Below are 25427 nucleotides of genomic sequence, written 5' to 3'. Positions count from 1 at the left end.
TCGCATATCTATCAATTACCATGATTTTCTTCTCGTATCCCATAAATACCTTGATTGGGAAATATAGGCTCATAAGTACCGATGAGCTCGACTCATAACCTTACAACCACTCAACCCCTAAACTACAGGTAACCTTCGATTTATAAACTTTCAATAAACTCGGTCCATAATCTTACAACCCCAACCTTACAACTACTCATCCCTAAAGTATAGGTAACCTTCGATTTATAAACTTCCAATAAACTCGATCTATAATCTTAGAACCCTCAACATCTAACGAAAGCCAATAAAACTTAAAAACTAACAGAAACCTTCGATTTATAGATGCCAAGAGACTCCACCCATAATCCAACAATTTCAATATCACATTTTTAACTATTTCCTTCCGTTCTCAGTTATCATATCCACCACCCAATCCCTGTAAGTCGTACTTTTGTAATTTTTGCTATCACATTCTTCATCTCCAATTCTCTCTTTTTGTTGAGATATGATAGAAGTGGTGTGAATTTGAAGTAGAATCGTAGTTTGTTAAAAGTGAAGAGAGTAGATAGTTTTGGTGGTGGCATGTGAAGAGTGTGGAAGTGTTCTCATGTGTCATGTTCCACGTGTGTGTTATGAAGTCGTGCATGGTTGTTCTACTTGATGATCAAGAGAGAGTGAAATATCTAAGAATCATGTGCTCCACTGTGTCGGCCTAATGTCCTACCAAGATATTTTCAGCCTATGGATATTTGTAGCATCTAGGCCTCAATTTCATACTTAACTATTTCACTTAATGGGTTACTTCTATTCACTTATTATTATTTTATCATTAATCATTAAATTTCAACAAACATACGGCATACCAATCTGTCAACTAACTTCTTTTACAAAAAGATGCTGGCATAAATAAAAATGGTTCTTTTAACACTTTCATAGTTTTGTGTTGGTATAAATTTCTATGGCTCGGATACGCTTATTGTATTCATGTCAGATACATATATCAGAAAGCAACACTCATAGAACACGGTCCAATTCAAAAAATATTTGTTGGATTTCTAACAATTATAACATGATTGTAACACAATTTAAAAAAAACATTAATTTTTTAAAAATTCAAATTTATTGTATAAATTTTTATTATGATTATAAAAATAATGAACAAATCTTTTTGAACTAATCATAAGAAAGATCTTTCTGCTAAAAAAACTAAAGCATATTCATAAACATAAATCTTTATTATCAATTTATATAATAGATAGATATGTATCTCTGTATATTATATTTTAGAGATTATACGTCGTATTAGTGTACATGTACATTGATAAATCCTTTTATTGTCGTAGGTTTTCCTTTATATTTTCCAATTTAATAAATATAAACCAGAACTGCTTACCTGAAATTCATGCATTCTAAGACACCTAACGACTTTTTCCTTTATTTGTCATACGAGTAGCTTTTCCTAGACTTGCAAATTTTCATTTTATTCACACACTCAAGGGTGTTCCATTAAATTGGTTGAATTACATTATAAGATCGTTTGTGAGTAAAAGGAAAGAACATAGTATACGAAAGTCACGTTTAACTATGTTAATGGACCGTTCAAATCTTGGTTCACACCTTCAAGTGGAAATCCTGATGTTTGAATGTAGTGTAAAAAAATAAGTTAAAAAAGAACAAAAATCTTGGCAGTAATTGTCAGTTGAGGAAGACTGCTATGATGCTGCAATGTTCTCCTTGATTTTGCTGTCAATGCTGCTGCTGCCTTGTCATGTTCACATTCTCCATGGAGGATTGAATCCTCCTACTCTTTCTCCATTCAATAAATTCCATAACCAGATGATTCATACCGATTGCAATCCCAAACCCAATGAACGAGGAAAGGAGAATCGAGAGAATTGCATTTAAATTGAGCTACAAAAGTGAAAAAAAGATGCATGTCAAAATATATTTATTTATTCTCACCGAATTCCAAATATCTTCAAGAAGTTATATGATCTTACAATTGTATAAAATACATGAGCTAAGAGGATAAGAATTGCAAACTGGAAGCAGGCATAGGCCCAAACGAAACTTCTGCTCACTGCACCACAACATCACTTGTGTTAATGAGAAAATAATGACTAGGTATCATATGGTCTACTACACAGGGATTGATTCAACTTCAGAAGGTCCAATGAGCGGGAAAATTAGAGTATGGGTCTCGTTCTAATCAATTTTAATGTCAGAAACAATGGACTATGTCAACTTCGTTTACCATTTTATCCATTTTATAAAATCCTAATCAGATATTGCGGGAGATATAAATTTTGTATCTCTGAACTCACCGGACTTGGCTGTATTCCCCCATTTGCCAAAACCCAAAAAAACTGTTTCTTTGAACTCACCAGACTTAACTGTAACCCCCTTTGCCCAAAGCCAAATACTTGAAAATGCATTCTTCCTTGATAAACCACACTTAGACACTTGGGGTGTTTGGTTGGTAGGGGTGTTCTTTTTAAGTTTCCCAACCAATCTTAGGTTGAGAATGTTCAACTCCTTTGCACAGACCTTATTACTTTTTCAATTCTTTTGGTGGTAGGGAAAACTCACATAAGGTATGACATTTACAGGTTTGTACTTCAATACAATTCATTTTCATGCTTCATAAATAATATAAATAAAAACCAGCACAAAAATGAAAGCAAAAGGGAAAACTAAGGAAACTTAAAACATAAAATGACTTTGAAATGCTACTACGGAGGACAGAAGAAAGCAACTTTACCCATAGTTGATGCAATCATAGATGAAAGGAAACCTAAAACACAGGCGAAAGGTAATGAAATGGCAAGAGCACGGGGGCCCAACTCTGAAACCTGGTAGACTAGAAACCATTGGGTCAGGCATACATTTCACACGTTAAAGTGTTAACAAAGGAAGACAAAACTAGAATAAATAAATGAAGTATATACAAAATGATATCCAAGTGCTCTCATACAAAAAGTATTATACGTATGGCCTTCAATATTAGTAGTAAGTAATAAATAGGCAAAGAAGCAATATCTCCCTTTTTTACTACCCAGAACACACACAGGTACAAAAAATGAATTATATGCAAATGCAATAATTAACGAGTAAATTGAACAAAATAATAGAATGCAAAAAAAAAACATTTGTTTAAATTTGGTCCTACAAACTACCTAAAATATAAAGCACTTTTTTCCACTCCTTCAGCACCAAATATGTGCTCCGTGTTCTTTATGCTCCAAAATAAAGAAATTTTCCTACATTTGTTAAGTGAGAAAAATTCTATACTTACAGTAAATGAGTTAATGCTTTTAAATCACCAATTGACTACTACAAATTGGTGAAAATAAACTTTCATAAGTAAGTTTCTCGTGTATATGACAATGTGACCATTGGATGCAACAAGCCCAAAATCATAACTTGATGCATGCAGCAATTAGCCAGTCACCATAAACTTCATTGCAGGTACAAAGAAAAGCATACCAGTAGTTGCTCTAGGAAACAAAAGTAAGCAAGCATGCTGACCAAGATCAGTACTGGTATATCCTGCCAGATCCTGTCATGCGTGAAATAGTCAGAATTACAATTAAGGAAATTCACTGGTGATTTGTCATATGTTGCTCTATAATACTTTGGTATAGTGGAGAACTCTTGGGTGAGACTTAAGGACCGAAACTAGACTCCTTATTTATTTCTAAGTTTATGTTTTATTTTGTTAACTTATAAGGGATTAAGGGTTCTGGACTTACTTTCTATATCTACTTTTTGGAAATTAAATGTTTTGCAATCAAAGGTTTAGCACTAAACCTTCTTCAAAAAAACTCAATTAACCTCCCTCAAGAGTTATTGAGGTCACTTGGTTAGCATTATTTTTTGTAATTCTTTCCTTGTATTCTTTCTTTTCCTTAAAACGAAAAGAGGATGCCAAACAATAAGACCATATCTTAATGCAACCGACTCATGTGTGCAAGTAAACTGAAGCTGCAGCATTTAACAACCCCAAATTGTTAAGATCTACAACTTTATATAGTTTATAATCAGCCCAGCAGCCCTAATAACATAGATAAACCAAATAAGATACTTGGGACTTCTAGCCTTGTATATTCTAATAGAAGTCAAAGTCTGGAACACAAGACCTATCAGATAAACATGACAATAACACTTTAGGTCTCTTATATGTCAGTTTAAGTGCTAATTGAACACACAAATGACAAACACAGACATAATTAATCATACCTGTAATAAACTACTTCTGTCTGCGGTGGCACATTTGATGTCTGTCTAACAGTAGTTTGACGATTGAAAATTTTCAACAGTGTTACTGGGAGGTTTTGGACTTCCTGCTTGCAGACATCACAGGTCCTGTTTCCCTTTATACTAAACCACTTCACTGCACATTCCTGGTGAGCAAGTGCAAGATCACCTTTACAACTGCATTCCATCTTAAGTGTATTCCCTCCTTCCCCAAGCTCCACCAAACAAATCCTACAAACTGCTTGTTCTTCTGGAATATCCTCAGTGGCATCTTCAATGGCTGAAAAGGAAAGAACAGAGTGAAAAGACACAATGGAGAACCAGGACAGATTTAAGCATATGCTTAACAATACCTAGATAACAATGAGAATAGAAAATTGATTAAAAAAATTAATCATGGTATAAAAAATTCCACTCCCTTATTAACCTGTTTCTATTTAAATATCAAGTAATCCTAACACAGAAAAAAGACAATCTAACCTTTAAACTAAACCCTAAAATCAAAATTGTAAATTATAATTAACAGCTAACATCATTATAAACTTCAGGATTATTATTTCTTTCTTTAATTGGGAGAGTCCACTGCAATAAAATGAAAGGGATTTCTTTAGATTATTATATATGTCCAGGAAACCTCTATTTCCTTTCCTCTATATTAATGTTGCTAATTTCATTTAATTTATGGTTTAGATTATATGGTTTTAGTGCTCAACTCGATATCAAATACTTGTTGATTGTCAAATGACACAACATTTCATATTACGCATAATGTTGATCAGGAAATTTACAAAAAAGGGACATTTAGAAGAAAACTTTGTAAATTCCATATATTTTGTGAAATTACCGATCTCTGGAACAAAACCACCATCAGTTGAGTTTATACGAACAGTTTGAAGATGTGGCTTTGCTGAAATTACACGAATTAAGCCCTTGGAATCAGTAACCCTTAAACCAGTGGTTTTGCCATTAGCTGGGACTGAAAACGATCGAGTCAAATGCGGATGAACGCCCGTTTTCTACACAACAAGAAAAAGGCATATAGTAAGCAACATATGTTTTTTTTCACTTACAAAATGTTAAAAAGTAAGTACAGTGTAAAAGTAGTTGTTTTGGTCTTGAGACAAGAATGAACAGTGGAAACATACACTTGAACCAGAATCAGACACAAAATGTCCTCCATCTGCCTTCTCTGAAGCTGAAGTTGCAAATGGAGTAACTGGTAACGAGTGTGCACCTTTTGTTGATGGGGAGAAGACCTTACTTATAAGAGACAGATGAATTGAATTGGAAGGTTTATCCGAAGGAGAATCTGACGAGGGAGTTTTAGGAACTATTAGACCTGTCCTTTCAATATCCTGGGAAGAAGTATTTGTCTTAATGCTCCTCAGAGGAAGTGAAGTTCTCATTGAAGACCTGACTTTGGCTGAATTTGGCCTTGGAGGAAGTCCTCTAGTGGAACCAGGACTTGATCGTGAAACTGAAGGACCATCAGTCTTTGCAAAAGTAGATAATGCAATATCTAAGGACCAAGCTGGTATTTGCAGTGAGGATAGATTAGGTCGTCTGGGCTGAGTTATCTTGGACACCTTGTCACCCTCTTCATTTCCACTACATCTCTACAATGCCATGAAATCAAACTAAATTCAGAGCTGAACCTGTTTCTTTATATTCCTTTAACGATGCCATGCTATTATAATTAATCAATACTTTACTCTATCCAGTTAACACTAAATGGCTAAAACAATGGTAATCTAATGCTAATCAATCCCCAAAAAACAAATAAAATCAGATTATTTTGCACTGCCACACCCAGAAAAAAAAAAATTCTGGAATGAAAAACAAAACGCAGAATTAAGTCAGCAGTGAGATTACGATTATTCAGATCAAACCCAAACCAGGGTGAAAAATAAAATAAAATTAGAGTAACCTGGGAAGGATCCGGAACAAAATGAGCGTGAAATTGAAGATCAGCATCAGCACCGTCACCTCTATTTTCCATCCAAAGAAATGCTTTGGCAAAACTGTTACAGTTTCCGCATCAAATGCCCAAATGCCATAATGCGTGTTATATTTTGATTGAATTGTGAGTAGCATTATAATAATGGAAGGAAAAGGAGGTGACAATGATGATACCGATCGGAAGAAGGATTAGGGTTCCTTTGATTCAAACAATTAATTAATTAATGAACGAAAATGAAAAGATTAAACACTTTTTTGGAGTTGTTAACTCACGATTATTACCCGCCAACTGCAACTCGTGACATGCCAACTTTATGATCCTTCCACTTCTCCCACGATTCTCCATTTTACGTTTTTTCTCTGCACTTTGCTCACACACACTTTTCTTCCACTCCTCACACGCCTCTTTCAATTCCTTCTCGTCTTTTTTCATCTCACAGATTCAATAAATATACATAAACAATCAAACGCCCCTTTTCCTCATTTTTTCTTCCATGCATCTTCATGTGAACAACTTTTTTGAAAAAAAAATAAAAAATGCTTAAATGTTAATAATAACTTTTGCTTAAAAAAGTTATATAGTTTAAATCCTATGTATTATTTATTTATTTAAATAATAAGAATTTTCATACTGTGATTTAACTATAGTGTATAACATAAATTCTCATTTATATTTGTTTTTGTTTTGAATAAAAATAATTATTCCTTTTAAATATCAACGGTATGTTTATTAAATTTCAAAATGTTAAACGCCACATATAGAATGGGTTATGTATTATAAAGAGATTTTATATAATATTTATCTGTTTAATAATTATTTTAAAAATATATTAATGATGACTTCTAATTAGTTATAAATTAAATTAGAAATAAAAACAAAACGTCTTTAACATTTAGTTACTGTATTTTAAACTAAGACCATCTAACTCTTCTTTTTATTATTATTTAAATGAATATTAACTCAATATAAAGTAAAAATGTCGAATTGGTTACACATTCATTTTCAAGAATTTTTTGGATTTTCATTTTATCATTCCATCATACTATTTTTTAGGTAGTTATTATTAATTAAGTTTACAATTTTATCATATTGTATAATTGTTAATCCAACTAAATCAACAAAATAGGAGTTTAACTGTATTTTTGTTCCCCTTTTTCAATTTTACAAATTTGCCTCTCTAATTTTTTTTATGAATTTGGTCTCAATATTATAATCTTACAAATGTGGTCAATTGATAATGATTATTAATTATCATCGCATATATATAATTTATAAATAAAATTATTGGGAAACTAATATATTTATTTTCTATGTTAGAAAATTATTTCTATGGAACTAGGTTCTGACATCTTAAACTGTGAATTTCAACTTGATTTTGGAGATAATAATTAAGTATAATATTTTCTTTGATATTATAATAGAAAATAATGGGCATGATTTTAATAATTGATGAAAGTTAGGTTTTTAACTTATATTAGGCATGTCAGGGTATAAATATTAAGAATTTATGTTTTTTTATTATTGTTTCTAGTTGTTTTTAAGTAAGGAAATGTGTAATAATTGGTTATTAAATTTATGTCACTTAAGAGTATTGTGGTCATTCCAATTGAATGATTTTAAGGGATGGAAAGATTCGTAGGTTCAAATCATTTAAGATTATAAATATTGGAAATTTATGCCATAATTTTCAATCTTATTTTTGATTATTGAAAGATTATTATATTTTTATCTTATTTTTCTTTTAATCACTTATTGAATATATTTTACTCAAAATTATATTATTTTAGATAAAGATGTTTAGTAATATCATTGTAGGTGTTTTAGTATATTATTACAATATTCTTACCATCTCACTAAAATGAGATTAATTTTTTGAAAATTATGAATTAAATGTTAGTCGTAAATCAAAGTGACATGATTTCTATCCTATCAAGATAAAATCATACCAAAGTGACAAAATTTTAATTTTAGAGATAACACGACTTTTTTAATAAAATTGTATTTGTAATTTTTAATTTATAATTTTCACAAAATCAACTCTATTTCAATGATTTGGTTAAAAAAATTCTTAGTATAATGAAAAAAATCTACCAATATCGTTATACGAATAAAGATTCATAACATTGATTAAAAAAAACAACTAGAATCTTTATTTTATAATGTGTTTTATATGATGTAACTTAGAACTTAGTTGTAATTAAATTTTTTTTTTGTGCTCTTATATTTCCTTGTTTTAAGTTTAGGTGTACCAAATAATATTATATAAAAAAATATGATGTATAAACATTAGTTATAGTTATATCGTGTAAATATTGTTTAATTATTCATATTTGTTAGTATATACATGTTATTATTTCTTAATTTGATTAAGGTGATACACATTTTAGTGTGAAAGAGGTAGAGATCCTTCCATACATAACATTATAAATTAATTAGGTCAAATTAGTACTTGTTGAAAATGTTTTTTTTTATTGCAAACTAGTTGAATTTTGTTTTTGTTAGTCTTATGTTTCCTCTATAATTGAATTATGTATAATTTTTCTGTGTATAACTGATTTCTTGTAGACAACTTTTCATCTTCTTTCTCCATTATTTGTTGATTAATGCAATTGTTTTGTTTTTAGTAAAATGGAAAGGAAAATGAAAAGAAAATGTATTGAATTGATGAGAAAGGTAGAGGAAAGTGGTGAGAAGAAGGTGGTGGGGAGTTTCATGTCTGCGGAATTTGAGTTTGGTGGAAGACTCCAAGTCACCCACACAACACCCCACTACTTGCTTCTTCCTCGATGCATCCTCAAACTCATGCATTGCACTTCACTCACCACACACACTTACTAATTCAACTCATCATCCAAAACTCACTAATTTCACTACATCAATCACATCATCAAATTATTCATTTCCGCTAAAAACCAAACACTCATCAACAACATTATTTGTCTATCGTGGAACTCCTTTTTCATACTACTCAAACCATGCATTCTTATTTTTCATACTACTCAAACCATGCATTCTTATGTAGATTCTTCAAACCAAGAGAATCTAGATAGTATTTGAGACTGAATGTATAATTGCTGACATGTTGATGATGTTGTGATTCTTTCTTTTAAGTCTTCTTCCACAAATGTTGATGCTCGATTGGGATGACCTAAAAAAGACACTCTTACAAGTACTTTCTGTAAAGAGTGTATATTGGTAATTTACAAAAGCGTACCTTACACACCTCTGTATACCTTATCCCTTACGTACAATTGTTGACGTGCCAATGATGCTTTGATTCCTTCCTTCAAGTCTTATTCCACAAATGTTGATGTTCGGTTGGGGTGATATGAAAAAGGTATTCTGACGAATACTCTTTATAAAGAATATATATTAGTAATTGATAAAAGCGTATCTTACCTTACGCATGCGTAAGGAGATATAGATATATTTAAAGAATGTCTTAAGTACTCAGCTGATTTGTCAATGTATCCCACATATTTCGAAAGGTTAATATAACTTATTATTATTAAATGTCACTGTAAGTATCACTATTATCATCTATTGTATGTCTGATCATCTATTATGTCTGATGATGTTCTTTTGTCACCTAGACTGAGACTAGTTCGATCGATACCGGCCGGTACACCATTTGAAAAGGTTAAGTATATTTTTTTGTTTATTAATAGAATAATAATTAAGTTGTCGTTGTAGGAGAGATGAACACGTGGTCCCTAAATGAAGGGCGAGGATGAGCAATTGAAAGCAGCATAAATAGCCCACCATTGCACATTTTTCTTCCTTCCTCACCAAACCAATCTGTGTTTCCCTCCTTCCACCACTCATCACACCATGTCTGCCTCTGTTCCTAACCATCGCTTCCCAAATTACTATCAACAAACCCAATTCTCCGGCGGTCAAGAGCTGCTCCCCTCTTCAGTTTCCGACGCCACAACCGTCACAACCACCGCGGCGCCGGCCCAGTTGAGCCCAGAAGGCCGAGTGTCGAAGCCCATCAGGCGGCGTTGCCGGGCCTCGAGGCGAACTCCGACGACTCTTCTTAACACGGACGCCACCAACTTCCGGGCCATGGTGCAACAGTTCACCGGCGCTCCTTCTGCGTCTGATCTGTTTGGGCCGCCACGTCCACTCCCTGTGAACCCTAATGGGCTGATGTTGGCCCCTTCTCACTCTCTTCAGCAGCAGCAATACCTTTATCAGCAGCAGCACTACCCAACAGCATACACAGAAGGAGGAGACAATGGTTTGTTTCAGAGAGTGAGCAACCCAACAGCAACAAATGATGGAGGTGGGGTTTTCATGGAGGAACGTTTCTTGCCAACTTCGTCTTCTTGATAGTCCCATAGGAATGAAAGAGATTAGAAGTTTGTTCCCACTGAGACAGAGAGAGAGAGAGAGAGAGAGAGAGAGAGAGAGAGAGAGAGAGAGAGAGAGAGAGCGACATGTGCAAAGCAGAACACAAGTTTGGATAATTAGGTGCTAATTTGTTGACCAACCCCATCGGTGTCAACGTGAAATGGAAGTTTGTATGTGTTTCTCTGGTGCAGAAATCCAGCTTTGTTTTTTTCTTTCTTTTTCTTTTATTATTATTTGAATGATGATGATGATGTTGTTGTACATCTCCTAAATCTGTGTATTTGTTTTTGTTTTTTTATATGATCCGAGTCCTACCCCATTATATTTAGTTTAATTGTTTTGGATATGGAAAATAATGCTTTGAAAACCTCATAATTGTATATAATCTGAACAATTTATAGATATAAATATATATATATATATATAATAAAAGATAAATTTGTAATTAAATAATATAAAAAGGTATTAAAATAATAGTATTGAAGTGAAAAAATGTGGGTTGTGAGTCTATATTACTTTTTGAATTTGATTACTTCTTCTGCCAACCAATAATCTTTTACGTATCTTGACTTGCTTCCTTATTATATGTATCTCTCTCTCTCTCTCTGTGTATATATATATATATATATATATATATATATAACACAACCTTATATATATATAACACAACCTTATTCATACACTTAAGTTTGATGTGTGTGACATGGAGTTTCAAATATTATACTACCTACTTTTTTATATTTTCAATTAGTTTTCGGGAAAACCCATGGCAAGAAAAAAGTATATATAAACTTCAAGGGAAAAATCAAATACGCTTCAATTTTTTTTAAGGATTAAAACTATTTTTAAGTTTTATGATTGTAGTTTCAATTCTTTTATAGCGAATTTTACATTCAGATAACTTCAATTTATGCATGAAAGAAAGATTATATAATCCCTCAATAAGGATTAGTTTCTAAATTATATCCTTAAAAATATAAATAGATTACGTAAATTCGTAATTAGTTTCCACTTATAAAAATATCCACGTTATTCTACATTCAAGAAAAAAAAACTTTTAGTTTTGGCATTATAAAATTAATTTGATATCAGTCAACGATTAAGATTAATCTAAACACTATGAATTACGTTTAAATTCATACCATGCATTTTGCTACAAGAAGGCATGCAATTTTTATAGTATATTCTCTTCGTCTTTTGTTAATGGGCAGAATCTTGATAATACATACAAGTACTCTCTCAAGTCATGATTACTACAGAAGAAAGCGAGTGACAAGATAATCAAAATGTACAATCCAAAATTAAGTTAATATAAAGGTCATGGTATTTTTCCCATCTAAAATTAAGCATATGCACAAACAACACTTTCACGTATACCACAATTCAACACGCAAAATTTTTACCACACCAGCTAAATGAAAGTTTCCTTGTGCAACTCCAAATCCACTATCCAACATATAATGCATATAATGTTACAGATATTGCATGGACAGTGCTATTGACATTCTGCCGAGAACCAAACAATCCATCCAAGTATACCTACTTTTGGTTCTCATCTTTTCCATTATTTTGAGGATTAAGCTCATCATCATCATAATATTCTTCAAAAAATTCTTCATCACTGTCATCCTCCTCATCATAATAATACTCCTCTTCGTCATCATCGTTATTGTCCTTGCCGTTTTCTAGAAGAAGTGTGCCATCACCTGACTGCTGACCTCTTAACCTCTCTTGAATACGATCCCTAATTGCTGTTCCCTGTTTTGTAAAACCAAGTGATAAAAAAAAACACGATGAAGTAAACAAGTAGTTTACATACACCAGAAGAGTTACATAGCTTTTTCACATAAATTAGCTCACCATCTTGTGGCAACCTTCTTCAAACATTTCCAGAAATCCAGCAACCCAACGATCAGCATTTTCCACCCACTCATTCCTATGCATACCAGCAGTCTTTGCAACAATTTGGATCTGGATAAACCACACAAATATACGCTTCTTTACCGTAATTCAATTAAAAAAAACAGATAATTGTTAAGGTAGGATACTATTATGCATACATAAATGTTGAAAGGAGAATACTTAGGTCCACAGGACAATAAGTATTGCCTTTATAATAGAAAAAACCTAGGCTTTCTCATGTTCCTTTCTTACGGAAATACATTTAGCAAAATCAATCATTTGAAAAAGCTGCTTCCCAATACTGATTTTTGAAACTATTGTTACAGATCTTGTCGTATTGACATGTAAGGTGTCAATGATATTTTTCCTTTTGCAAAAAGAACTATTAATAGAGACAGACTCATAGACAAAGAGAGAGAGAGAGATGCAATAATATTAAAATAGTATCAAATCTCTATTTTCTTTTACAAGACAACTACAGTAAGGCCAGTTTTTTCACTCTAGTCTTTTCCATGCACACACAAGAATCTTAATGTTGTACAAATATTAACATGACCTTAGCAAGGTCATGGAGAAAAGGCGAAACAAGTAATATTTGGATATAGCTTAAAATAGGGAATTACGCCAAATCAATCAAGCAACTGACTGATATTGGTTTCATGGCAATGAATCATACAACCAGTAATTTACCAGTGAAAGTGTGAAACAGAGTGATCTAGGATACTCGTTAGTGAAGGTTTGAGAAAAAAAAGGTTAGGAACTGAGAGCAACAAGTCAAAGTTATATCGAGAAAAAATATAAATTACATAAACTTAGCATGTGCTCAAAGGCTTGCCATCCCCGCCTCTCCACCCCCATGGCCCCCTTCTCTAATTACAATAGCAATCAAACATCAACAATATCCAGGAAGTGGCTAACCAACAATATCCAGTAATAAAACATACAGAAGATATGGAAACAAAGACATATGAGGAAATATATCACAATATGAGGAACGCAATGTTTGAAAAGGTATATTCAATTAATTTGGTAATACTAGGAGTCCATGCTTCTGAATTAAATAATACTGCATAATTCTAAAGAATAGTTAAACAATATAACCATGCGTCAATTTAGATAGGGTTTCTATATTTTTTTGTTGATTTTACTCCTTAATTATGTTTTTGTCCTTGACAAAGCACCCAGAAATCCTCAGATGCAATACTTCGACAAAACTGTGAAAATAAACCATTGAGTCCCAAAACCTGTAGCACATGTCCAGCGTCCCATAACAGTTTGAATCACAACCAACCAAGAATAACTATGGAAATTTTCAAATAACTTTACTTGACATTCTCACCTCCTACTTCAATGATGATTACATTACATTATACATGCCTTTTCATCCTACAACACTTCCATCCCATTTAATTCAAATAATTTTGCCTAACACAAGTATTAATTTGAATTGATTAACTAAATTATATCTGGTAGCAATACATACCTTTTCACCAACTTTTTCTTGATGTTCTTTCACTTTCTCTTGTAATGTTTTCAACCTTCTATTCACCCTCAGTCGCTTTTCCTATTTAAGTCAAAACAATGAAAACCACAAGAGACAAGAGTATTCACCAAAGGAACAACACGAGTAACATCAGTATAAGCACAAAAATTCGCTGAAAGAGGTATCCTGTTAAATTTTTAAGTAAAATATATCAGAGTGATTTATGCCAAATCATGCCTTCACATAGCTCACGCCAAGCTCATTTCTCGAGTAGCCACGATCCAAGTTCCGCAACACATATTGATTATAATCTTTGACAATCCTCATTATAACATCTGACGTGGATATTCCTTCAGTCCGTTTTGTTTCCTTAAACCTCCCAACAGATTTAACCTACATACAAAATTCACGGCTTATAGTACAAGCGAAAGGGGAAATTTACAAGGAAATAATATAAAAAATAAACATTTTGTCATACATACAAATTCATAAACATCATTGGCAGCACCACTGGCATCAGCATAACTGTGGACAATGGGTTGAGAAATGCAAAAGGATGATTACATTATGCATACATATGCAATGAAATGAAAGGATCCAAGTTACTAGATTCACATGTTGATGTTGAGATATTATTCTTACGGAAGAGAGTCATGAGCCACATAGGCAATGTTGTGCTTGTCAAGAAACTCTTGGTTAATAACCCAAGGGGCATCAGGAATAACTTCATCCACCCATCTGCTCTCAAAATGAAACCAAATCGAAATTGAAATTGAGATTGAAATTGAAATTGAAATTGAAAGAGTTGAAGCAACAAGGTTGTGTAAACAAAACATCATACTTGCAGTGGCGAAGGGATTCATATCGTTCAGCCTCTGTCATAACAGTTTTGCCTTTGTATTTGTGGGTGACTTCATCGTTGCAGCACCCAACCAGTAAATACGTATTCGGAAACCTAAAATTCGAGGGTAAGCAACCATGGCTAAACACTTCCTTCTTCTTTGTTTACCAATCTTCAATTAATTTGTTAATTTTTCATTATTAATGATTTCACATAAAATGCATAATTGTGCTTGATGAATCAGATCTCGGAGGGTGATTGGCACAGAAGGCATAAGATTGAATGAAGTAGCAAATTAGGAGGAAATGATGCATACGATTTCTTGGCTTGCTCGAGGGAGCGAGCGTGGCCAAAGTGGAAGAGATCGTAGATGCCGTCGGCGTACACCCGAATGGGACGGTCCTCCGGAAGCGCCGCCGTGTCGGAATTCGACTGTTCGCTGTGATCTGCCATTCGCCTCTTCTCCTCTGCTCCTCTGCTCCGCCCCTCTTCTCCTTCGTTAAACCGTAATTTCGCGAATGCGTTTTTTCCTTCTTCACTGTTTTCCCAAAATCCTTTTTCTTTTTTCTTTTTTTCCTTTTTTCTTTTTATTAAATACTCAAATGTTCTTCTTTTCCCTCCTCCAAGAAATTTTTTTCTAAACCTTTAAAAGTAAAAAGAGATAATTCATATATATATATATATATATATATATATTATTACTTCATTATAAATTATATATACACATTTGGTAAGTTTTTCCTATAGGATAATTTCATTATAAACCATTAATTATAGTCACATAAACATATTAAACTTTAAAATATTTTTCACGTTGTATTATTAACTATATCTAACACACTTATCATTAGTTAGAATGTTTAAATCTAAAATCATATTATCGTTTTCTCAATAACTAAAAATGTGTATTGCAATATATATTAGCATTGTCAAATATAATTTCGATAAAAATAAACTATTTATCATAAACCCGATTTAAAATTTATATGTTCAGAAATATTTATTTATTATGAAATTTAGTCTTACAAAGATTTTAGCGTATGAATTACAAGATACATTTTTATTTTTTGTATTAAAATTATATGATTCTTTTTAAATATGTAAATTGTATTATAATTAAATTTCGTAACAAATAAGCTATTTTCAAAATGTGAATTATATTTGAAATTTATAATAAGTAATGCATATTGCAATTATTGATATTTTCTAACTCAAAGATTATTAAAATTTAATCTACAAAGTACAGATTGAAAAATATAAAAAATATATTTAAAGATAAAAAGTAGCTTGATAAAGAAATTATAGACACAATTAAAGAATGTTTGGTTCTTATTTGAGGCATAAATTTGAGTGATGTTTTATTAGCAATAATTCACATATTGAAGTGTGGTGTCCTAAGATAAAATAAATTCTGAATACATATTTTTGGTTTTCTTAGAATGTAATATGTAACTATGAAGTCGAAAAACTATTTTTAAAAGACGTGTTGGTATTCGATACTCATCCTCTATCAAGTGAGATTTCGCTCTACTTTCCGAAATTGTATTCTGGGTCCGTATCGCGCTGAAAAAATACACACGAGTACTTTCATATGTTGTTTGCACCCAGGTAAGGAGACACGTCCATAGACAAATCACAAAAAGAAGGATACGGCGAAGAAAAGCCAGAACGTTTTGTTTTCGGAAAACCAATTTTGTTCACTCTCGGTCTGGGACTTACTACGCCTTACTCCTTGGGTATTCTGGTCTGAAATTTTTACCAGACGTTCGTCACTGTGTCTACTGAGTTTTGGCTGAGATTAGAGCCACAGATTCGTCCCACAAGATTGACAATAAATTTTTTATTCCTCACTGTCAGGGCTAAAAGGAAGGTTCGTGTGTGTGAAACTGTTTGATTTTTTTTCGTGGGTGAATACTCATCCGTTTGACCTGAAATTTGTTGCGTTTTGTCCCAAATTCAGTGGAGATTCTTACATGGAATTTCAGGAAAAAACTATTTCGGGATAATTTTTCAGAAATTTTGTGCAAACCAAGGCTATCCTCTACCAAAACCTATGAGATTTCACCCTACTTTCCGAAATTGTATCCTGGGTCCGTATTGCGCTGAAAAAATTCACACGAGTACTTTGATATGTTGTTTGCACCCAGGTAAGGAGGCACGTCCATAAACAAATCACAAAAAGAAGGATACGGCGGAAAAAAGCCAAGACATTTTGTTTTCGGAAAACCAGTTTTGTTCACTCTCGGTCTGGGACTTACTACGCCTTACTCCTTGGGTATTCTGGTCTGAAATCTTTACCAGACGTTCGTCACTGTGTCTACTGAGTTTTGGCTGAGATTTGAGCCACAGATTCGTCCCACAAGATTGGCAATAAATTTTTTATTCATCACTGCCAGGGCTAAAAGGAATGTTCGTTTGTGTGTGAAACTGTTTGATTTTTTTTTGTGGGTGAATACTCATCCGTTTGACCTGAAATTTGTTGCGTTTTGTCCCAAATTCAGTGGAGATTCTTACATGGAATTTCAGGAAAAACTATTTCGGGATAATTTTTCAGAAATTTTGTGCAAACCAAGACTATCCTCTACCAAAACCTCTGAGATTTCGCCCTACTTTTCGAAATTGTATCTTGGGTCCGTATCGCACTAAAAAAATTCACACGAGTACTTTGATATGTTGTTTGCACCCAGGTAAGGAGGCACGTCCATAAACAAATCACAAAAAGAAGATACGGGGGAAAAAAGTCAGGACGTTTTGTTTTTGGAAGACCAGTTTTGTTCCCTCTCGGTCTAGAACTTACTACGCCTTACTCCTTGGGTATTCTGGTCTGAAATTTTTACCAGACGTTCGTCACTGTGTCTACTGAGTTTTGGCTGAGATTAGAGCCCCAGATTCGTCCCACAAGATTGACAATAAATTTTTTGTTCATCACTGCCAAGGCTGAAAGGAATGTTCGTTTGTGTGTGAAACTGTTTGATTTTTTTCGTGGGTGAATACTCATCCGTTTGACCTGAAATTTGTCGCGTTTTGTCCCAAATTCAGTGGAGATTCTTATGTGGAATTTCAGGAAAATACTATTTTGGGAGAATTTTTCAGAAATTTTGTGCAAACCAAGGCTATCCTCTACCAAAACTTATGAGATTTCGCCCTACTTTCCGAAATTGTATTCTGGGTCCGTATCTCGCTGAAAAAGTTCACACGAGTACTTTCATATGTTGTTTGCATCCAGGTAAGGAGGCACGTCCATAAACAAATCACAAAAAGAAGATACGGGGGAGAAAAGTCAGGACGTTTTGTTTTCGGAAAACCATTTTTGTTCGCTCTCGGTCTGGGACTTACTACGCATTACTCCTTGGGTATTCTGGTCTGAAATTTTTACCAGACGTTCGTCACTGTGTCTACTGAGTTTTGGTTTAGATTTGATCCCCAGATTCGTCCCACAAGATTGGCAATAAATTTTTTATTCATCACTGTCAGGGTTGAAAAGAAGGTTCGTTTGTGTGTGAAACTGTTTGATTTTTTTCGTGGGTGAATACTCATCCGTTTGACCTGAAATTTGTCGCGTTTTTTTCCAAATTCGGTGGAGATTCTTACGTGGAATTTCAGGAAAAAACTATTTCGGGATAATTTTTCAGAAATCTTGTGCAAACCAAGGTTATCCTCTACCAAAACTCGTGAGATTTCGCCCTACTTTCCGAAATTGTATTCTGGGTCCGTATCGCGCTAAAAAGGTTCACACGAGTACTTTCATATGTTCTTTGCACCCAAGTAAGGAGGCACGTCCATAAACAAATCACAAAAAGAAGATACGGGGGAGAAAAGCCAGGACGTTTTGTTTTCGGAAAACCAGTTTTGTTCGCTCTCGGTCTGGGACTTACTACGCCTTACTCCTTGGGTATTCTGTTCTGAAATTTTTACCAGACGTTCGTCACTGTGTCTACTGATTTTTGGCTGAGATTTGAGCCCCAGATTGGTCCCACAAGATTGGCAATAAATTTTTTATTCATCACTGCCAGGACTGAAAGGAAGGTTCGTTTGTGTGTGAAACTGTTTGATTTTTTTCGTGGGTGAATACTCATCCGTTTGACCTGAAATTTGTCGCGTTTTGTCCCAAATTAAGTGGATATTCTTATGTGGAATTTCAGGAAAAAACTATTTCTGGAGAATTTTTCAGAAATTTTGTACAAACCAAGGCTATCCTCTACCAAAACTCGTGAGATTTCGCCCTACTTTCCGAAATTGTATTCTGGGTCCATATCGCGCTGAAAAAGTTCACACGAGTACTTTGATATGTTGTTTGCACCCAGGTAAGGAGGCACGTCCATAAACAAATCACAAAAAGAAGATACGGGGGAGAAAAGCCAGGACATTTTGTTTTTGGAAAACCAGTTTTGTTCACTCTCGGTCTAGAACTTACTACGCCTTACTCCTTGGGTATTCTGGTCTGAAATTTTTACCAGACGTTCGTCACTGTGTCTACTTAGTTTTGGCTGAGATTTGAGCCCCAAATTCGTCCCACAAGAATGACAATAAATTTTTTGTTCATCACTGCCAGGGCTGAAAGGAAGATTCGTTTGTGTGTGAAACTGTTTGATTTTTTTCGTGGGTGAATACTCAACCGTTTGACCTGAAATTTGTCGCGTTTTGTCCCAAATTCAGTGGAGATTCTTACGTGGAATTTCAGGAAAATACTATTTTGGGAGAATTTTTCAGAAATTTTGTGCAAACCAAGGTTATCCTCTACCAAAACTCGTGAGATGTCGCCCTACTTTCCGAAATTGTATTCTGGGTTCGTATCATGCTGAAAAAGTTCACACGAGTACTTTCATATGTTGTTTGCAACCAGGTAAGGAGGCACGTCCATAAACAAATCACAAAAAGAAGATACGGGGGAGAAAAGGCAGGACGTTTTGTTTTCGGAAAACCAGTTTTGTTCACCCTCGGTCTGGGACTTACTACGCCTTACTCCTTGGGTATTTTGGTCTGAAATTTTTATCAGACGTTCGTCACTGTGTCTACTGAGTTTTGACTGAGATTTGAGCCCCATATTCGTCCCACAAGATTGGCAATAAAATTTTTTATTCATCACTGCCAGGGCTGAAAGGAAGGTTCGTTTGTGTGTGAAACTGTTTGATTTTTTTCGTGGGTGAATACTCATCCGTTTGACCTGAAATTTGTCGCGTTTTGTCCCAGATTCAATGGAGATTCTTACGTGGAATTTCAGGAAAATACTATTTTGGGAGAATTTTTCAGAAATTTTGTGCAAACCAAGGCTATCCTCTACCAAAACTTATGAGATTTCGCCCTACTTTCCAAAATTATATTTTGGGTCTGTATCATGCTGAAAAAGTTCACACGAGTACTTTCATATGTTGTTTGCATCCAAGTAAGGAGGCACATCCATAAACAAATCACAAAAAGAAGATACGGGGGAGAAAAGCCAAGACGTTTTGTTTTCGAAAAACCAGTTTTGTTCACTCTCGGTCTGGGACTTACTACGCCTTACTCCTTGGGTATTCTGTTCTGAAATCTTTACCAGACGTTCGTCACTGTGTCTATTGAGTTTTGGCTGAGATTTGAGCCCCAGATTCGTCCCACAAGATTGACAATAAATTTTTTATTCATCACTGCCAGGGCTGAAAGGAAGGTTCGTTTGTGTGTGAAACTGTTTGATTTTTTTCGTGGGTGAATACTCATCCGTTTGCCCTGAAATTTGTCGCGTTTTGTCCCAAATTCAGTGGAAATTCTTACATGAAATTTTAGGAAAAAACTATTTCGGGAGAATTTTTCAAAAATTTTGTGCAAACCAAATCAGATATCGATATTATGTAGGACATGTATCCGTTAAGTGTCCAATTCAAAGAGTATTTGTTAGATTTCTGGAAAATTCTAATACAGTTCTAACACAATTTTGAAAAGGAAAAATATATTAATTTTTTAAAAATTCAAATTTTATTGTATTAATTTTTATTATGATTATAAAAATAAGAAACAAATCCTTATGAACCAGTCATGAAAAACATCTTTTTGCTCCAAATTTTTTTTTACAATATACTTATACACATAAATCTTTATTATTAATATATATAATTCATAATTATATAATATATAGATATGTGTCTCCGTGTCCTACCTTTTAAATTTTTTTATATATTTCCAATGAAAGTATCCATGTCCGTGTGCGGTATATAATGTAACACAAACATTAACCTGCAAATTATACCATATAAAGAATACCACACGATACAAAGTTAGAAATTCAACAAATTGAACATTTGATTTGATTTGATGTATCTAGAAAATATCATATGGTAACTTTAATTTCGTTTTCTATGATATGCTTTATGTCATGGCTTGTGGACATGCGAATTGACCTTGAGAGAGACTGATTAAAAGTCTCCTAAGAAGAATAAATAAATAAAATATAATTAAAAGTGTCCTAAGTTTAAGTATATAAAACATAATTCCTATAATTCTTTATTCATTCATAGCCATCCAGCTTTCGGAGAGATAGGGTTTTTTTTTTATCTTTGTTCATCCACAAAATGAACAAAACTCAACAACATTGTGCACGTGACATCACGTGGATCTTCCTCCTTCTGCTTCTCACTCTTCTCCTTCTTCCGTGCACGGTTGATGGCGACGGTGCCGGCGAGTGTAAATGCAAAAACGACGACGAGGAAGGTGGAGAGAAGGGTGTAGACAAGGCTCTGGCTAGGAATTACAAAATCGGAGCTCTGGTTTCGATTCTGTTAGCAAGTGCAATAGGTGTGACGCTTCCACTGCTGAGCAAAATTTTCCCTGCATTGCATCCCGAGAAGGACTTGTTCTTCATGGTGAAGGCCTTCGCTGCAGGGATCATCTTGTCCACTGGTTTCATCCACGTGCTACCCGATGCTTTCGAGAAGTTGACGCCTCCTAGTCTCTGTGGTGATCCCTGGAAAGATTTTTCCTTCGCAGGATTTGTGGCAATGGTGGCGGCCATTGGAACGCTTATGGTTGATTCTCTGGCAACTGCGTATTTCAAAAAGTCCACCGTAAGGGGCATGGATGGAGTTGTTGACGAAGAAGATCTGCATAATCACCATGCAACTCATTCTCATGCTCATGCTTCCATGGCTTCTCCTTCAACGGAACTCCTTCGCCATCGTGTTATTTCTCAGGTAATTTAATTATTCAACTTCAGTGACACTCCTAAGTAACAATAATGCATTATATTTTGTCCATATATCATTATCCAAATACAGTGGGTTCTCCTACTATCTGCCACCCAATTTTCACTTCAATTCCTTATCTCTCCTTCATTATTATTCCTTGCATGTACAATCACTTTTTCCTCTATACTTTATAATATATATAAAATTTACTTAGAATTATAATTTACTTCTTAATATAACTCTCGGACACTCTTCTCCTCTTAAATTGTGTGTCTGTGTCGACTTTTCTCTTAAATTGTGTGTTTGTGTCGACTTTATTCTTAAATGGTGTGTCTGTGTCGAACACACATTGAAAACCGACACTCATTCAAAATGTCTAATTTAAAAAATATTTGTTGGATTTTTTACATTATATCACGATACTTATTTGTTGGATTTTTTACATTATATCACAGAAATATATTAGTTTTTTAAAAAGTATATTTTGTGTGTATATAATTTTGGTTTTGATGTTTAAAAATTACAGGTGTTGGAGTTGGGGATTGTGGTGCATTCTGTGATAATAGGGATCTCACTGGGTGCATCTGAAAATCCTAAAACTATAAGGCCTCTTATAGCTGCTTTAACCTTCCACCAATTTTTTGAAGGCATGGGACTCGGTGGTTGCATCTCACAGGTATTGTATATTCAAACCAAATATCAAATTTATTTAATTATATATTTAAGAGATAAATCAGTCCTATTTCTAATATATTAACATGTAGGATAAATGTATATGAATAAAAAAAAATAGTAAGAGTATTATATATCTAGCTTTAAAATACTCTCTTCACTTAAAACTCTTTTGTTAAAATTAATGTCTAAATTCCCTAATTCATGTTATCGTTTATTTCATTAATTAATTATTATTCAACCCTCGAAATCCTACATAGATAAGCATCAACTTCCGTAATATTAAAGCAAATAAACTGAATATATCGAGTTTAACATTCTTGTTTTTTAAAATGTCATTGTAATAGGTTTTTGTACTTAAAAGTTAATTCAAAATTATTGTTGTTTTATATATAGATTTCAAATTTCTGATGAAAAGTCAATGTTGTTGGACAAGTAATCGTGCGTGTCTCCTTCTGAACCATGCATGTTCTTCTCAAGTTTTCGTTTTCAGAATGCAACTTGGCCATATATATATATATATATATATATATATATATATATATATATATATATATATATATATAATATTAAAAGGAATTTTCTTAAAATTGTATACGGTTGAAACTATTTAAGGTCCATATATTTTATATATACGATGAATTTAAGTCTAAAACTTGAAAAAAAAGTTCATTTATAATATATTAACTTTAAATTTTTAAAATGAGAAACTAAATCGATTATCGGTATAAACTATAAGAACTATTATATGTTTAACAAATGAAAAATACAGAAACTAAAAGTACATTTTTTTGTGTGTAAACAAAACCTGACTTAGTATGCGTTTGTTTGTATGACTATATATTCACACTTTTTTTTAAACACAAAAAATTAATAAATATATTTTAAAGATAATATTAACTTTTATACAAAGTCAATGTGAAGCATCTTTCTTCAAAGCTTCTTACATAAATATAATCATAAGAGACAGAAAAACAGGACTTTTAATTGAAAAGAACCCATAAAAATTCCACTAAAAAAAACACACCAATTAGAATTAGACAAACTTATTCTCAAGTTTTGAAAATCATCCATTTAAATGCATTATAGTGAAAATATGAATGTGATCTACCCTATGGAATATATATAGATTTAACTGGTTAGAAACACATTGTAATAAATGATTTTTCAAAAGCAATATTGAAACAAGTATGAACCATGTCGGTACTAGCATGTAACATCTTTCATTTTCAATGCTTTATCTTTCCTGACGTATGAACATGTGATGGTATTGGATGCAAATCACTTGGCTTGAATAAAAACATAGCAGAGACCAACGTGTAGATATGGTGAGACCACTGCGAAAAGATATTCTCTTGAATCCGAACATTCAAAGTTGAAGGTTGTGGGTTTGTCATTGGAGTGATGGTGAGAAGTGTTTGCACTGCTAAGAGGGAATTTTAAACCTAATTTAACGTGGAGTCACAGTTTGTACGTGTGATAACATATTATGACGGATGATCTGATAATTCACTAAACACTTGCTAGGATAAACTTTAAATGACTCTATATCAATATTAAGAAGTAAACTTTAAGTCTAACTCAACCTCATAAAACTGGCTTATAAAGTAAGGTTTGCATCCACTTATATATTATGAAATGTTTTAATCTCTCCCAGTGTAGTAAGCAAAGTGATGGTGTTTTTTGTTCAGGCAAGATTGAAGAGGAGAGCAGTTATAATTATGGCATTGTTCTTTTCACTGACAACACCAGTGGGAATTGCAATTGGTATGATAATTAGTGGCTATGAGGAGAACAGCCCAAGGGCTCTGATCGTGGAAGGCATTCTAAACGCAGCATCTGCAGGTATCTTGATTTACATGTCACTGGTGGACCTTCTTGCACCAGATTTAATGCATCCCAAGATCCAAGCAAGTACCACCCTTCAGATCGGAGTTAACGCTTCTTTGCTCATTGGAGCTGCCTTCATGTCAGTTCTAGCCAAATGGGCCTAGAGCCCACTCTTTTCTTCTAATACTAAGCACTAAGTTCATATGTTTTGTAAGTAAATATGTGAAGATGTCTCATATGATAACATGAGAATTTAGAAAAAAGGTGTAAAGAAAGTTTGGTATGTTCGGATTGAGTATACTAGAATGAATATGTAAACAAAGTTATTAAACTGCATAATACAGTGGTTATAAGGGTATTTTAGATTTACTTTGTTTTCATAGATTGATGAATTTAAGTTTAACCTTTTTAAGTAAATAAATAATAAATGAATATCATAAATACTTATTTTTCTCTTACACTCACAAAAAGACAAAGATATGTAGAAATTACATGTTCTTACAAGGTCGGGTTCCTCTCAGAATGATTATTGTACCTTCCGTCTTCTCGTCCTCGCGGCTCCTGTGTTCGGCGTCTCTCCGTCTTGCAAGTCCTTCTCCAAGAACGACGAGGTGGGGTACCTGCGAATCAAGTTAGTCCGGGTATAATATGTAGGTGTGTTAGAGATCAAAAAATTACCTATGGCACAGGGTTCCCTTTGGTATTTATAGTCTTGTATTGGACTTCAGCTGTTATGGGCCTGCCCTTGGATTTCAAACGAGGACCCAATTGTGCTTTAACCATAGTTTATAACTAAACTGGTTTAATTACAGTTAATCATGTATTTATTGTTTGTTCTTAAGTTTATTCAATTTTATCGACCATTCAGTCTCTCAACCATCCGGTAGTACATTTAGGTTTATTCGGCCTCCTGACCATCCGGTAGTACATTTAGATTTATTCGGCCTTGCCGACCATTCAACCATGTCGATCATTCGAACTCTTGACCAT

At 33.6% G+C, this 25427-nt stretch overlaps 5 protein-coding genes across 7 annotated transcripts in view; 3 read left to right on the top strand and 2 right to left on the bottom strand.

The window, feature by feature from the left end:
* Positions 1 to 25427, top strand: part of LOC137824096 (AP-1 complex subunit sigma-1) — a 43856-nt gene that overhangs the window by 15505 nt on the left and 2924 nt on the right. The window lies entirely within an intron of this gene.
* Positions 1448 to 6676, bottom strand: LOC137826091 (uncharacterized). 3 transcript variants are annotated; one of them, XR_011083408.1, is made up of 9 exons: positions 6481 to 6644; positions 6167 to 6260; positions 5385 to 5855; positions 5084 to 5255; positions 4222 to 4519; positions 3469 to 3541; positions 2744 to 2842; positions 1983 to 2062; positions 1448 to 1893 (listed from the first exon to the last, which is right to left on the bottom strand). XR_011083408.1 is itself a non-coding variant. In XM_068631940.1 (9 exons), the coding sequence occupies exons 1-9, from the start codon at positions 6501 to 6503 to the stop codon at positions 1729 to 1731; spliced, it is 1467 nt and encodes a 488-aa protein (XP_068488041.1). In that variant the 5' UTR covers positions 6504 to 6676; the 3' UTR covers positions 1448 to 1728. The 3 variants fall into 3 exon arrangements, 2 of the variants coding, with proteins under 2 accessions (XP_068488041.1, XP_068488043.1); XM_068631940.1 differs by having other exon boundaries at positions 2744 to 2834; positions 6481 to 6676; XM_068631942.1 differs by having other exon boundaries at positions 2744 to 2834; positions 6472 to 6619.
* On the top strand, positions 10031 to 10534 carry LOC137825460 (calmodulin-binding protein 25-like). Its single transcript, XM_068631123.1, has one exon. It carries the CDS (start codon positions 10031 to 10033, stop codon positions 10532 to 10534), a length of 504 nt encoding a protein of 167 aa, XP_068487224.1.
* On the bottom strand, positions 11843 to 15434 carry LOC137824082 (choline-phosphate cytidylyltransferase 2-like). Its single transcript, XM_068629535.1, has 8 exons — positions 15098 to 15434; positions 14782 to 14895; positions 14583 to 14678; positions 14423 to 14465; positions 14178 to 14333; positions 13941 to 14021; positions 12416 to 12526; positions 11843 to 12313 (listed from the first exon to the last, which is right to left on the bottom strand). The coding sequence occupies exons 1-8, from the start codon at positions 15232 to 15234 to the stop codon at positions 12095 to 12097; spliced, it is 957 nt and encodes a 318-aa protein (XP_068485636.1). The 5' UTR covers positions 15235 to 15434; the 3' UTR covers positions 11843 to 12094.
* Positions 21258 to 24806, top strand: LOC137824095 (zinc transporter 8-like). The gene is made up of 3 exons (XM_068629549.1): positions 21258 to 21941; positions 22462 to 22611; positions 24299 to 24806. Exons 1-3 carry the CDS (start codon positions 21324 to 21326, stop codon positions 24599 to 24601), a joined length of 1071 nt encoding a protein of 356 aa, XP_068485650.1. The 5' UTR covers positions 21258 to 21323; the 3' UTR covers positions 24602 to 24806.

The sequence above is a fragment of the Phaseolus vulgaris genome, chromosome 8 (assembly GCF_000499845.2).
Source record: "Phaseolus vulgaris cultivar G19833 chromosome 8, P. vulgaris v2.0, whole genome shotgun sequence".
Classification (NCBI taxonomy): domain Eukaryota; kingdom Viridiplantae; phylum Streptophyta; class Magnoliopsida; order Fabales; family Fabaceae; genus Phaseolus; species Phaseolus vulgaris.
Note: the sequence above shows the minus strand (reverse complement) of the source record. Positions and strands in the feature narration are given on the sequence as shown.